The sequence below is a fragment of the Nestor notabilis genome, unplaced genomic scaffold (assembly GCF_000696875.1).
Source record: "Nestor notabilis isolate BGI_N333 unplaced genomic scaffold, ASM69687v1 scaffold14497, whole genome shotgun sequence".
Classification (NCBI taxonomy): Eukaryota; Metazoa; Chordata; class Aves; order Psittaciformes; family Psittacidae; genus Nestor; species Nestor notabilis.
Genome location: NW_009935232.1, coordinates 44738 through 57284, shown reverse-complemented (window position 1 = coordinate 57284; position 12547 = coordinate 44738). Strand labels below are relative to the sequence as shown.

Genomic DNA, 12547 nt, shown 5'->3' with positions numbered 1-12547 from the left:
GGAATGTGTTCAAATTAGGAACCAGAAAATTCTACACATTTAGTATTAGAATATGCAGCAATACCAGAAATATTCCTAGAGACAGGAAATTGAGGGGAAGAGTAAAAAAGGCCTCTCCAGTATTTAGTACAGACTAAAATGAATAGATACCCCATACCAGGAACATCTTTAGAAATTAAAAAGCCAAACCCCTGTATAACTACTTTTTCCAAGAAGTGGCTTGTTTCTTACAAAAATCTGGAATCTGGAAAAAAAAATAATCACATTTAAGTGGCACCTTAACCATAGAAAGCAGAACTATGGATAAACAGGAAGGAGAATGATGTGCTTACTGTAACTGAAAGATGCTGCAAAACAGGCCTTTTATTATACAGGCTTGTGTTATATGACTTTTTTTTTTTGGTGCTCCTAAGCATGGAGTATACAGCCCAGATGAAATGGGGAATAAGCATTTCATACCACAGAAAACTGAGATGCTACTGCACCTTCCCACACAATGACCCACCCTCCAACTTCAAAAAACATTAACAGCTATTTGTACTGTCCTTTTCCCCCTTAAAATCCTAGCTAACTCTCAAGTAATTGGCTCAGATGGATAATGAATGGAGGGGATAAGGCAATGCAGCCTTATCTGTATGCCCAGAAAAGTCAGGCTTTTTTTTTTTCTTTTTCAGACTAGAGTAATAGATGCCATTACAGTAACAGGTATCCAGCTTCAAGACAGATCATTTTTAAAGCTCTTGTAAGAAACAGCATGTGTTCAAGTGTACAGGCATCTGCAGAAAAGTCTACAAGGCAATGTAGTGAATACAGAAGATAAGAATTAGGTTCTATTTTTAATATTCAGTGACCTTAAAAATATTTCCATTTCAATTTGATTCCAAATAATCCTGTAAAAGAACAGAAAGCATGAACATAAGGCAAAAACAAAAACACAAACAAACAAACAAACAAAAATAGAAAAATAAAGCTGAAAATGGAATGGATATCAGCAAGGTATCAGTGGGCAACAGTAAGATTATTGGGTTTTTAACCTTTCTAGTAAGGTAACTCCCAACTATGGTGTACTCTCACTTCAGTAAACCACTCAGTTTTACTTTTTGTTAAATCAGTGGCTAAAGCTTCTTGCTTTAATAAAACCAGAATTTATAGATTGCAAAAAAGTCTCCTTTTAAATAAAAAAAGACATCACTGGTTATTTCTGAAAAACAAGGACAGATTCAAAGTGACTCTGCAGATTCTTCTTTTTAGCTGTCAAGAAGCTTTAGTGAGAAAGTAGTGATTTGTAAGAGAGGAAGTGATGCAAGACTTGCATGGAAAATGAACTGCAAAAAAACCATGAAGTGAAGCCTCATTTTTCTGAATTCCAAGATAAATACTATCATTGAAATATGCACAGAACAGTGTGCCTCTTTGCAGTGATTTTCATTTCTGAATTTATAAAATCTTAAAAGAATATAAAATGTTCTTTGCCAAGATTTTTTTAAAAATCTTGATTCTAGTATGAATATGCACCAAAATTCAGGATTTGGAAACCTCAGACATTCTGGTAAATTAGCAATCAAATGTGTTCTGCTCAGGAGTGTTATATATAGCATGTTTCTACTGCAGGTCTGCTATTTCACTTCTGACTCCGCAGTTCATTTCTTAATTCTCCCCCTCCCCAAATATTAATATATTTTCTCAATACTTTCCATTTACTGAAATTGACAGATGTACATACTCTTTTGTTAGGCTGTACTGTCCCCAAATCCTTCCACATAGGATCTAAATTAATGCTAAAGTGACTCCTTTCTTACTGCCACAAAGAAAAAGCTCTGGAGTCAACAAGTCCAAATTTTCTATCCAAAAGTCTGAAAAAATGTTCAGAAAAAAGATGAAAACATCAAAAAATCTAACCAGAACATACTCTTGTTCAGTGTTTTAGCTGCAGTATTTATACAGAATACAAAATTGGAACTCTTCTGTTTCCCTCCTGCTTTTACTTACTATTGATAGAAATTAAGTGTCTCTCCTCTACTTTCACTACTTCATTAGTCACTGTCAGAGGTTCATTTCTGTTACTCTGTTACTGTATTTAAGGGTAGCAGTGACAGATTTCTGTAACCCGGCATGGCATTACTGCCAAAATAACAAAGTATTTGCCAGCTGCCTCTAGTTCCTGCAGAGGCAGAAAGCAAATACCACTACACAAAGTGGTAGGGGAGGGAGGGAGGATTTCTAACATTGTCCAGAAAAGGTCAACAGCTTTCACCACTATTTTGCAATATACTGTCCCTTCTGGATTAATGCTTAACTAAAAATACTATTCTTTGGTCACAGCTATAAACTATGGCTGTGAGAACGGTACTTCAACCTTTGCGACCAAGCTCTCAAACCATAAGTTACTTGAGTCGTATACTTAGGTTGAAACTGCACCTATATGCTTGTGCTAGGTCATGATCATCTCCCGTATCTTCTGGATACAAGGATGGGGAAAAACAACCCTAGTCTACAGATGAAAGAAACTAAACAGAAAATAGAATATAGAGAACCAGCATGTTGGGATGAAAATCTCCCATGAAAAAATCAGACCACCCTCTTGGTGTAAGAAGTTTTCACATGTAACATCTCCCAGTTAATTGAATATATGGCTTCAGGAAAGTAATTAATAATGAGAAAATCTTTGAGGCTCAAAATTTCAAAGCCATTTGAAGTCATACTCAATTCTGAGAAGGATCCAAGTAGATACATTTATATGAGACCTGAATTCTTAACGTCTTTGAAACTGGAATAAACAATGAGCAAAAAGATGTATCCAGATGAAAAAAAATTCAAGAAGGGATTGTTAAAAGAATGTGTATCAAATCCAGATAGGTATCAAGCTCTTCATTCAAAAGTTACAAGGCATCCAGATATATACTTGTTCTCTAAACATATATCATATGTTTATGACAGTTCTGGAACTTCTGCCTATATTGCACATAAAAATACTAACTGCCTTTCAAAAAAACCCCAAACTCCTAACACTGGGTTCCAGCTTGACTTCTGGACAGAAAGAGCAAAAACAGTTGTAATTTTTACCTGAATAAAATCTCCAGTTACTAAAATATGCTCTACTTTTAAATATCAAAAAAATATCACCTAATATGGGAAAACAGCACTTCCATTCACCTCTCCTCAACCCCCATGTATTTAAGCAAGAGTGTTCTGGCAAAAAATAAAAGCTAGATCTGCAACAAAACCAGAGAGAGTGAAATCAGTTTCTTAAAACAGTTGTGATGTTAACATTTAGTTCTAACAAACACCCCTCCCCCCCCAAATTTAAATACAAAACAAGGCTTGAAAACAGGGTGTCATTTAGCAAGTTTTTGGGTATTATTAGCTCTCTCTGGTTGCAGTGGCTTCAGCAACCTTAGATGTTTTTCATCTAAGCACTGGTAGCACTTCTGTAATGCTACCAATATTACCATTACAGCAAAAAAAATCCAACCCAAATCACTCAACTTCTGTTGTATTAACTTATATTAAGGATGATCATTAGTGAAAGAAGACAGAAAAGAACAGGAAAAGGAAAGAATGGATATAACCTAGAGACATGTCCTGAGCTGTACAGCAACATACTATGAAAGGATAACAAAAATATGAGCTGGATATTAGATGAAAAGATGGAAAGTAAATCTAATAAAGATGAAAAAAAAGGATGCTTATATAATATTAACAGAGAAAAATATCTTCATGCCATGATAGGAAAAAAAAAATAAAAATAAATTAGATACAAGTTAAAACAGGTTATATAAATAAGAAGGTAGTCTGAAGTGTATTTCTGTGGTTTTTTGCATCTGCTTCCCCTCCTCATCTCCTCAGGCAATTTAACAGCCCATAAACCCATCTGCCCAAGTTTGATGATCATAGAAATATTAAGCTTGTGCCATCATAGTCCAAGGACAGCTTTATGCTGAATGCTTGTCCATTTTACCCAAGCCATAGATTTCTTGCTGCTAGCCAAATACCTGCATTACTGTCCATTCAGAAGCCTGTGCTTACTACATTCCACTACAGCCATGGCTGCCCCTGTGCAAATGAAGACATAGCTGCTTTGAAGCTGGAGGCTTGAGAGCAGAATTTCCATCTTTGGCAAGAGAACCAAGAAACATGGGAGAAACTGCAGATAATGCTTTCAGAACCAGCTAATTATTGTTTTACAATTCCCCAACCCAAACCAGTAGAGACTAAGATTTATTATGCTTTCTTCAGTTTCCTACCTCACCATCATTGCTGTCAGCATGGAAACCAAATATGTTCTATCAACTGTTAATGGGCTTTTGAAAGCTTATGGAGGAACCTGCCTGAAATGACATTGCGCGAGTTTCTGTTGCAGCTGCTGCTTGAAGACCTAAACCCAGTGTCCACCGTGACTGTCAGCCTCCGACAGACTAAACACCCGCCGACGTCCTTTCCTGCCAGACCTTACTAGAGGAAAACACAGCGATATATCATATGAAGGCTTTAACAATGAAACAAGGAAGTGAAACTGGAATGAAGACAAAGGATAAATGTTAGAGTAGCAACAAGAATAAGTGACAAGGACACATCCATAACTGCTGGTATCTTGAATACAATTTGACACCACACCAAGAGTCTTGTAAGTTTGGGAAATACTTCCGAAGCTGGAATTATTAATTCTTTAGTAATAAGTGAGTTTAACTGAATTTAATTTTTTGCTTACCTAACTGGAAATGTTCATAAAATGAGGTTTGGGCTATGTCTCGCAACACCAACAGTACTTACACCGAGGAAGGACTGGCAGGCATCTATTTGTATTACAATCTACTCACACGCTTTAGAAATCTTCAGAGCAGCTGTTTATCACCAATTCTGGTGACAGAGAATTATTCTGATTTCCACTGGCCATGTATTACAAAAGGTGCACTACCATACATGTGGCAATACCTCAGACCATTCAGCCCTACTACTCTATGATATGAAACTGAAATACTAGATTTGGTTTATTTTAGTGTTTTTAAAGATAGCAGCAGTTCAGACGATGATGCTTGGTGTATTGTAAGTTTCTAGAAAAGGAACTTTCTAGAAACAAAAGTATGTCCTCACCTAGTTAGAAAAATCACTTGCATCATAGAACAGAAGAGACCAAACCACATTTTACTGATTATAGAGGGAAGAGACAGGGATGATTTCAGTAAGATGGCAAGCACTGCCCTTACCGGCTCTCCATGCTTGATTAATCCTCCTCTCCTTGCAATATATAAATTTTAATTTACTGACTGGAATTGAATATATTCTCTGCAACAAGGGACAGCTCTCTCTACTTATTTTAGACCTTTTACCATCAATATCTGTCAGTAGTGTGAAATACAGCATAAGTAGCATAGAAGATCAATGCCTTCCGAAGTCCTCAGTATCCACTGCTCCCATGTAAACATTTTCTGAAGTATTGAAGCCGACTGCATTTTAAAGCTTAAGACAACTTCAAAAGTGATAAAATACAGCGTAGATGACATTACACATACATAATTCTGGAAGACTACTCACTTACAGTAAGAGAGCTTCTTTATCTTAATCCTTGGCATATATAAAAATAAGCACTTTAAAGCAGTGCACGGCTCCAGCAAGTGTAGCCAAGAAGAGCCTGTATTCTAAGCTCAGAAGCTTGATGATTAAAATCTGCCTAGCAAGAGAACATCTTTACCTTACACACTGCAACACTTCAAATGGACATGTTAAATTAAAAAAACAAGTATGTAGATACAAAGGAAAAAAAAACCAACCTGACAGCAGCATTTGCAGAATCTGATACTGCATTTTCTGTCTTGCTAGGGATTCTGCTATCTTTAAGGGATGACTTCTGCTTTTTCAGTATTAAGGAATGGAGATCTTGTAAAGGGCTCAGCTTAATTCCCAAATACTGCAAATAGGGGAGCTGCTAGGCTTTAAAATATCCGTGCCAGGAAGTATCGTGACAATTAGTAGGTAGGATAGCTGATAAACTCAGGAATCTTAAGAGTTCATTTTACTCATGACAAAGCTGTTAATGCAACAATTGCTCTCTTACAATGACTGAAACATGCACAGCAGCCATGTAATTTTATGTAAGCTCAGTTAAACTCCCTCCTCACATCAAGATACTCTGTGATTGATGCAGGCAGGAGTGATAGCAAGCAAAGGATTTCTACAAAACGCCAAATTAACTTCTTTTCTGTGAAACATTCTTGAAAGCTTGTTTGCTGTTAAACTATTAATATATACTCTATCTTACAATATTGTTTTCTCTCAACTAAGCATTATGCAATTTTCCTGTATGTTGTTCTCATTTATCACTGTTTTATGTAAAAGTCAGTGTGTATTTTCCAAATCTTACTTCCTGAAACAACTCTATGAAGATTACAAGTACCATGTCAGATTTATCAAACTCCAAACTTTTTAAATCTGTCAGCAGACAGTAGCTTAGGACACTATAATAACAAGTGTACAGGAGAAACAGCTGTTGTGGTTTAGGATGTTGCTCTGCAGGAAGGTAGCTGAGGTAGTTTTCTGGAAGTCCACATATACCTCTCCCCCCTTTATCCTGCCTGGCCTCCTTGACAGAAGTTCCTGAGTAACCTAGCAGGTGCTTGATGGTCAACAACCTGAGCAGTTGCCAGGACAAACATGGGAGCAGGGAAGAAAGGAGGTACAGAGAGCACATATATGTGCTCACATAGGTGTGTTTAAAATGGAATCGGAAATGAGAAGGGAGATTCAAATATGACAGATGGTGTCAGCATTCAAGTGCCACCTTGGGGCATAAACCAGATCTAGGTAACTGCTGTTAACCAGCTACTTTTTACTTTCTCCTCAAAGGAGCCACTTCACATCATGCAAGCCTCCTCTTCTGCTTCACAGTAGAGTAAGGCAGTTTATTTTCAATTGTCCTCAACAGGTTAAGGGAAAAAAAAATCACATTGTTTTACATTCAAGTGGGTGAATACGAACAATTGTTTCTCTAAATCGCTGAGTGGTCAGTAAAACCTGATACAACACAGACAGTGGTCAAGATACTACCTTTTCTTTCAGCAGTGTACTTCTGTCCAAGCAGAAGCCTATGGATCAGCTATCTGGACATATAGAACAGATAATCTCTTTCTTGGTTATGCTCCTGGGAACAGTTCCCAGTACAGATCACCATTACATGTAAATACCATAAATATTACAAACTTGCAGTGAAGTGGTCAAATCAGTTCATGCAGAAACACTGCTCCCAGGAATTGACAAAAGAATTAATCTGACACTGAAGATCAGCAAAAAGTATCAACAAAGCACCCTGGGTTGGAGAAAATCCTCCCTCCATCCCCCAAAGACCCAGCTCCGGGGATTTAAATACCCTCTCTAGTACATACTAAGGACCTTGAGACACTGTTAACCACTCAGCTATAGCTACTTAAAACATTACTTGTTCATTACTGGCTGCAGTTGCATTAGCAGTTTGGTACAAACCAGTAGAGCAGCTTTGCAGAACTACGTACACCTTACTGCTTTAGTCTGGTTTTAGGAACAGTTTCTGTGCATTCACAAGGAAACCAAATTGTAAGATACGCTGCAACTGTGCACCACATACACTTCAAATCTGAATAGCAATACACATCTGACCTAATAATTGGTCCTTCAGACATTCACATACATGGCAGGGATGGCTGGTCCTAAAGGGCAGAGTAAATATGGTCCACAGCAAAATTCCTAAGCTACAGGCAGATCAGATACATGCACCTCAGAACCAACTGCTTATCATCCTGTTGCACTGCTCATGCACATACAGTCACTGTCTTCCTCCTTGTTACTGCTCTCCAAGTAGTTAGCAGTACAAAATCCAGGAGCTGAGCTCAGAAGTCATCCCTGCAGCAGCTTAATGCAAGCTGCTGACTTGGGACTGAAGTAGCTGATGCATATTCATTTCCATGGACTTTGCTCATAGAGGTAGGACACAGAATTGTATTTTCACAACTACATTTGCTAAAGCATCTACATCACTGCACCTAGATCCTGTGCAAAACACCAAAACCCACCTAAAGACTGTTTTATTGTCTGACATGTGGCATTTTGAACATACTTTATGATTAAGCCACAATGAAGCTCATACAAAGTGTGGACAGCTCATGCAACCTAACTGGTAAAGCGCAGACTGAAACCAGGCACTTAAAAAAACCCAACCTTCCCCTCTTTTTTGGTTGGTTGGGGTTTGGGTTTTTTTTTTTTTGGTGTGTGTGTTTTGTTTGGGTTTTGTGGATTTTTTAGGTTTTTTTGCATGGTAGGGAGAGAATTTATTTGGTTGGGTTTGTTTTTGAAAGCAATAAGCAGCCTCCTGTCATCAAGCTTTTTAAATTCCAGGAAACAAACAGAACTTTATGTTATACAGATGCCAACATACTGTGTAAGTAGGTTTTAACTACAGTCTGTGGTTAGAAGGCACTATCTTTTTATGCTAGATGAGGAATTATGTGCTCTGGATGTACTCAGTTTGAAACATGGAGTACAGTCTTGCTGGATATTTCTGTGAACTAATACATTGCTCCTGGCAACAAAAATAATTTACATTTTTAATTTTAATTTCCTTTACCACAGTTTTCTCTTAGCCACTGCTGCCGAGAACCTGCAGTTGCATTTTACTTCCTCACCATAGAGGATTCAAATAGAGAGAAGGCCACCCTAAATGAGACTCTACACTGCTAAGGAGAAAGATGTAGTCAAACAAATGATTTCTTGTGGTGCCAACCTATACTGAGACTTTTGACAAAAGGTACCACTTCTTTTTGCAAACACCACGTATTATCTAGGCCATCAAGAGACTGGGTAACAGCAACCACTTACCAACAGAGAAAATAAAATTAGGTCCTTCCAAAATTTTCAATAGGTTGCATATAGAAAAATATTCCAAATTGTGTTCCTGAATTACACATATTGCAGGAACATTTTGACTATATGTCTCTTACAGCAATTTTTTAATCTAGATTCTGGGTGCTAGAATGCTTTACATATTCGTAAACTTCCTAAGTAACCTTTGCTTACTCTTTCCAGTAATATTTCTTGCAGGGATGGTCACTTTGGATATAAAATGTACACTGATCTCCTGACACTGTCCAACGAAACCTACAACACACTAAATGCCCAACAAAGACTGCACAATTTCCTGCAGAACTGCAATAACGCTTACATCTACATGAGCTTTCCAATAAAGGCAAAATGGAATGTCTTAGAAGGGGGAACCAGAACAATTCCAAGGAGTGACTAACACTGCAAGTGACTGTTAAATGAGGGGGTGTTTTAAAAGGCCTTGAGAATCAAGCTACCTCTATTGCTTTATAACCAAACTGAGGCAGAGAGGTCAGTTCTAGCATGAAAGCAGTTTGGTATGCATCCTTCAGGAGTTACTTTTTGTTTAGTCCCCAGCTTGAGGCTTTACCTCACACATAATTTTCACTCAGAACATCCACCATTACAAATTCTCTATAAATGCTACACAAAAAAAAGGAGGAATGAAGGCATTCTAATGCAACAAGAAGTCCCAGTATAAAACACACTCACTAAATATACTGACCACACAAACACATGGTAGTAGCTACATCAGTAAAAGTTACGCTGTCAGTCTATTTATATGGCATCTGCTTCTGCACGAGTGAAACAGCCTCCTCAAATGTGGTGGCTTCAGCCAGAAGAGTGTTATTTCAAAAGCTTTACCACATTAGCATCCTAAATAACTGTTCTCAAGTATTTCATGTTTGACCCATTGTTACAAACTAACATGAGTATCAGATAAACACAAAAGCAAATGTCACCCAGTTCAAAAAAGATGCTTCATGTGGAGTTCAACTTAGCCACTATGGCGAAAGGCTAACAGAATACATCACAAATTTATGCAAAGCAATACTTCAGTTTAAAAACAAACAAACAACAACCTTTTAAATTGTATGTGCTAGGAGATAAGACGGACAAGCAGGACAGTACTTAAAATCACTGATGAAAGATGCCAAGTATTTATTAGAGTTCCAGAAAGCTCCACAATTTACTTTAACTGGTTTAGTTGAATGATCACATTATCTAAAACCATAAAGCCCTACAGTTTTTAATCCAGTAATATACTAACGTAATTTTACAGTATCCTATAGATTTATCCTATAATCCCTTAATGTGCCTAGGCTGAAAAATCATGATTTAATACCTGATGGGCTCTGTGCAGCAGAAGGGGTGGACGTTGAGCTTGCAGCCACTGAATCACAGCGCCCCGTACTCCCACTGCCACTGGAAGGTGATGGTGATGAGAGTGGTGATGGATTGTGCTGATTTATACACTGGGCTACAGCAAAACCTGCAAAATAGGACAATGAAGTTTATGAGTTAATGATTAGCTTGAAAGAGCTAACCTACATGAACAAATCGAGAAAGGGGAAGTGCAAATACTGCATCAAAGTGGTGCTAACTTGACTTCTTATTGGCAGTCCCCTGGATTATTGAAAGTAGCCACAAATCGCACTGTGAAACACCTAACAATGTACTACTCGTTGCCTTCAACTGCATAGTAAACACTGAAGAGGAAAGCATCTGACAATCAGGTATGAAAGCAAACGCACCACTGCGCTTTTCTTTACTCTTTTATATGGGGAATCTCCCATGGCACTGGATGGATGATTCAGTCAGAGAATCTCCTATTTGGGGAATTTGCTGGTGCCATGCAGCAGGCAGCTAGTTGAAACAACTTAAACGGACTTGTTACATGAAGCATATGAAAGCTTTAACACACAGACATGGCATGTCAGGAAAATACTGTTACCAACAACACATACTGACAGGCTGTGTTGCACAGAAAAAAAAAACCAAAACCAGAATGGATGAAGAAAGGAAGAAACAAAAAGCTAACAAACACCAGTCCTGTTAACAATCCGACCTAATCTGCAGTCCCACCTCTTACCTTCTACTTCCCATACTTATACACAAGAATTAGACTCAAAACCACTTGCAGAAACACAATGCTATCTGAATAGCTGTAGTACTTGTATCACAGTTTTAGATGGGCAAATGCCACTTTTACCAAGCTTTTCAGTTATTTGAAGTAACAATTCATTATGTCGAAGATGAACACCACCTGAAAGAATTAAATAACCACCATGGCAGGAGACATCTATTTTAGTTAAAAACAAAACAGTTTGTGAAGCAGCTGATTACTTCATAAGTGTTAATAAACCCATGTATTTTATTTCAGAAACCCAACTGATTGATCTTCCACAATCATTTAGGTATGTTAAACTGAGGTTTCACACAGTGACGCCTGATAGTCTGCAAGAAGTTAACCACAAACTAAACTACCTCAAAGGTGAAAGACTTCTATAGCACTCTGGGCCACTGAAACATATAGTTTTTAATATAGCAAACATGCATTAGGCTTCTCATACATACTTCATATTTTGATAAGCCAGTTAGGATGGGAAACAAGGAATAATCAATGGACTTGTGACCACAGAAGTGAGGCAAAGATATCTGTTAATGTGAATCAAAGTTGGTTTTGGAACAGTTACTAAAGCCATCCGTATAGAAGTTCTTACATCAATCTATTTTGTTTCCCTTACAGTGCTGGAAAAAGCTGTACCCATCCAAAGCATTCTATTTCCACAAAAGGTTTGCACTTCCAAAGGAGGAGAAACCTTCCATCCTCACCAAAATGGCAGAAGTAGTAAACAAGGGCTACTCTGTCTATCCTGGGAAAAGCTGCTTGGATTCAGGAGGATTGCGTGCCTGAAGACTTTGGAGAACAGTGCTCATAGATTCATGTCCTTACACTGAAACGTTTGCTTCCAAATAATCTTAACTAGTAGCCCTGCATATTTAACTCAGTTTGAATCATATCTTCCATTTCTCGCACACAAGCAGTAATATTACATAAATCAAGTCAGTTGTAGCTTGTATAATCTTAGTGTTGTCAAACTACCTTAATTAGGCACTTCTGCTTGAATACCTCTGCACAGAAGTAATCAGTTCTACATGATTCTAATCACGACAGGAAGATTACTACCTAGCTCATACAATTCTGATGACTAGGCAATATAAATACATACAAGAAAGGCAGCAGAGTAGGGTCTTTAAAAGTAGCTGTCATAACTAAATATCAAATATTAAAATATAGTATTTTAATGGTTCAAAGAATATTAATTAAAAAACCCAACAACAAAATGAGGTGATAAACTGACTTAGCAGTTGTCTTCCATTATTCTTGCATAGAACTAAAGATTCAAAAAATACTTTATATACTTACAGGCTATAAAAGCAACTGTACCCTAGAATTATGGAGAATACGATAATTCAACCATCTCACACTGGAAATAACTTAGTAGTACTTAACTAAACTATCCCAATCTGACCTTCCTACAGTAGTTGTGCTTGATGATGAACATGAAAGCGTTGGTTGGTAAGAGTCCCACAGTGTGGTTCCAAAATAATTTGTATATAACATTCAAATGTGCTGAGCAATCTAACCTCATAAAATCAGTAACAAGAGCAGATGCTCATCAGCTGAGAAGGTCAGGCT

General features: G+C 37.6%; 1 protein-coding gene across 1 annotated transcript in view; it reads right to left on the bottom strand.

The window, feature by feature from the left end:
• The window catches only part of CLEC16A (C-type lectin domain family 16, member A), a gene marked incomplete at its 5' end in the record, with an annotated part of 57802 nt that overhangs the window by 711 nt on the left and 44544 nt on the right, over positions 1-12547 (bottom strand). The window contains 1 exon segment of the mRNA XM_010017748.1: positions 10190-10336. Coding sequence (XP_010016050.1) covers positions 10190-10336 — 147 coding nt within the window.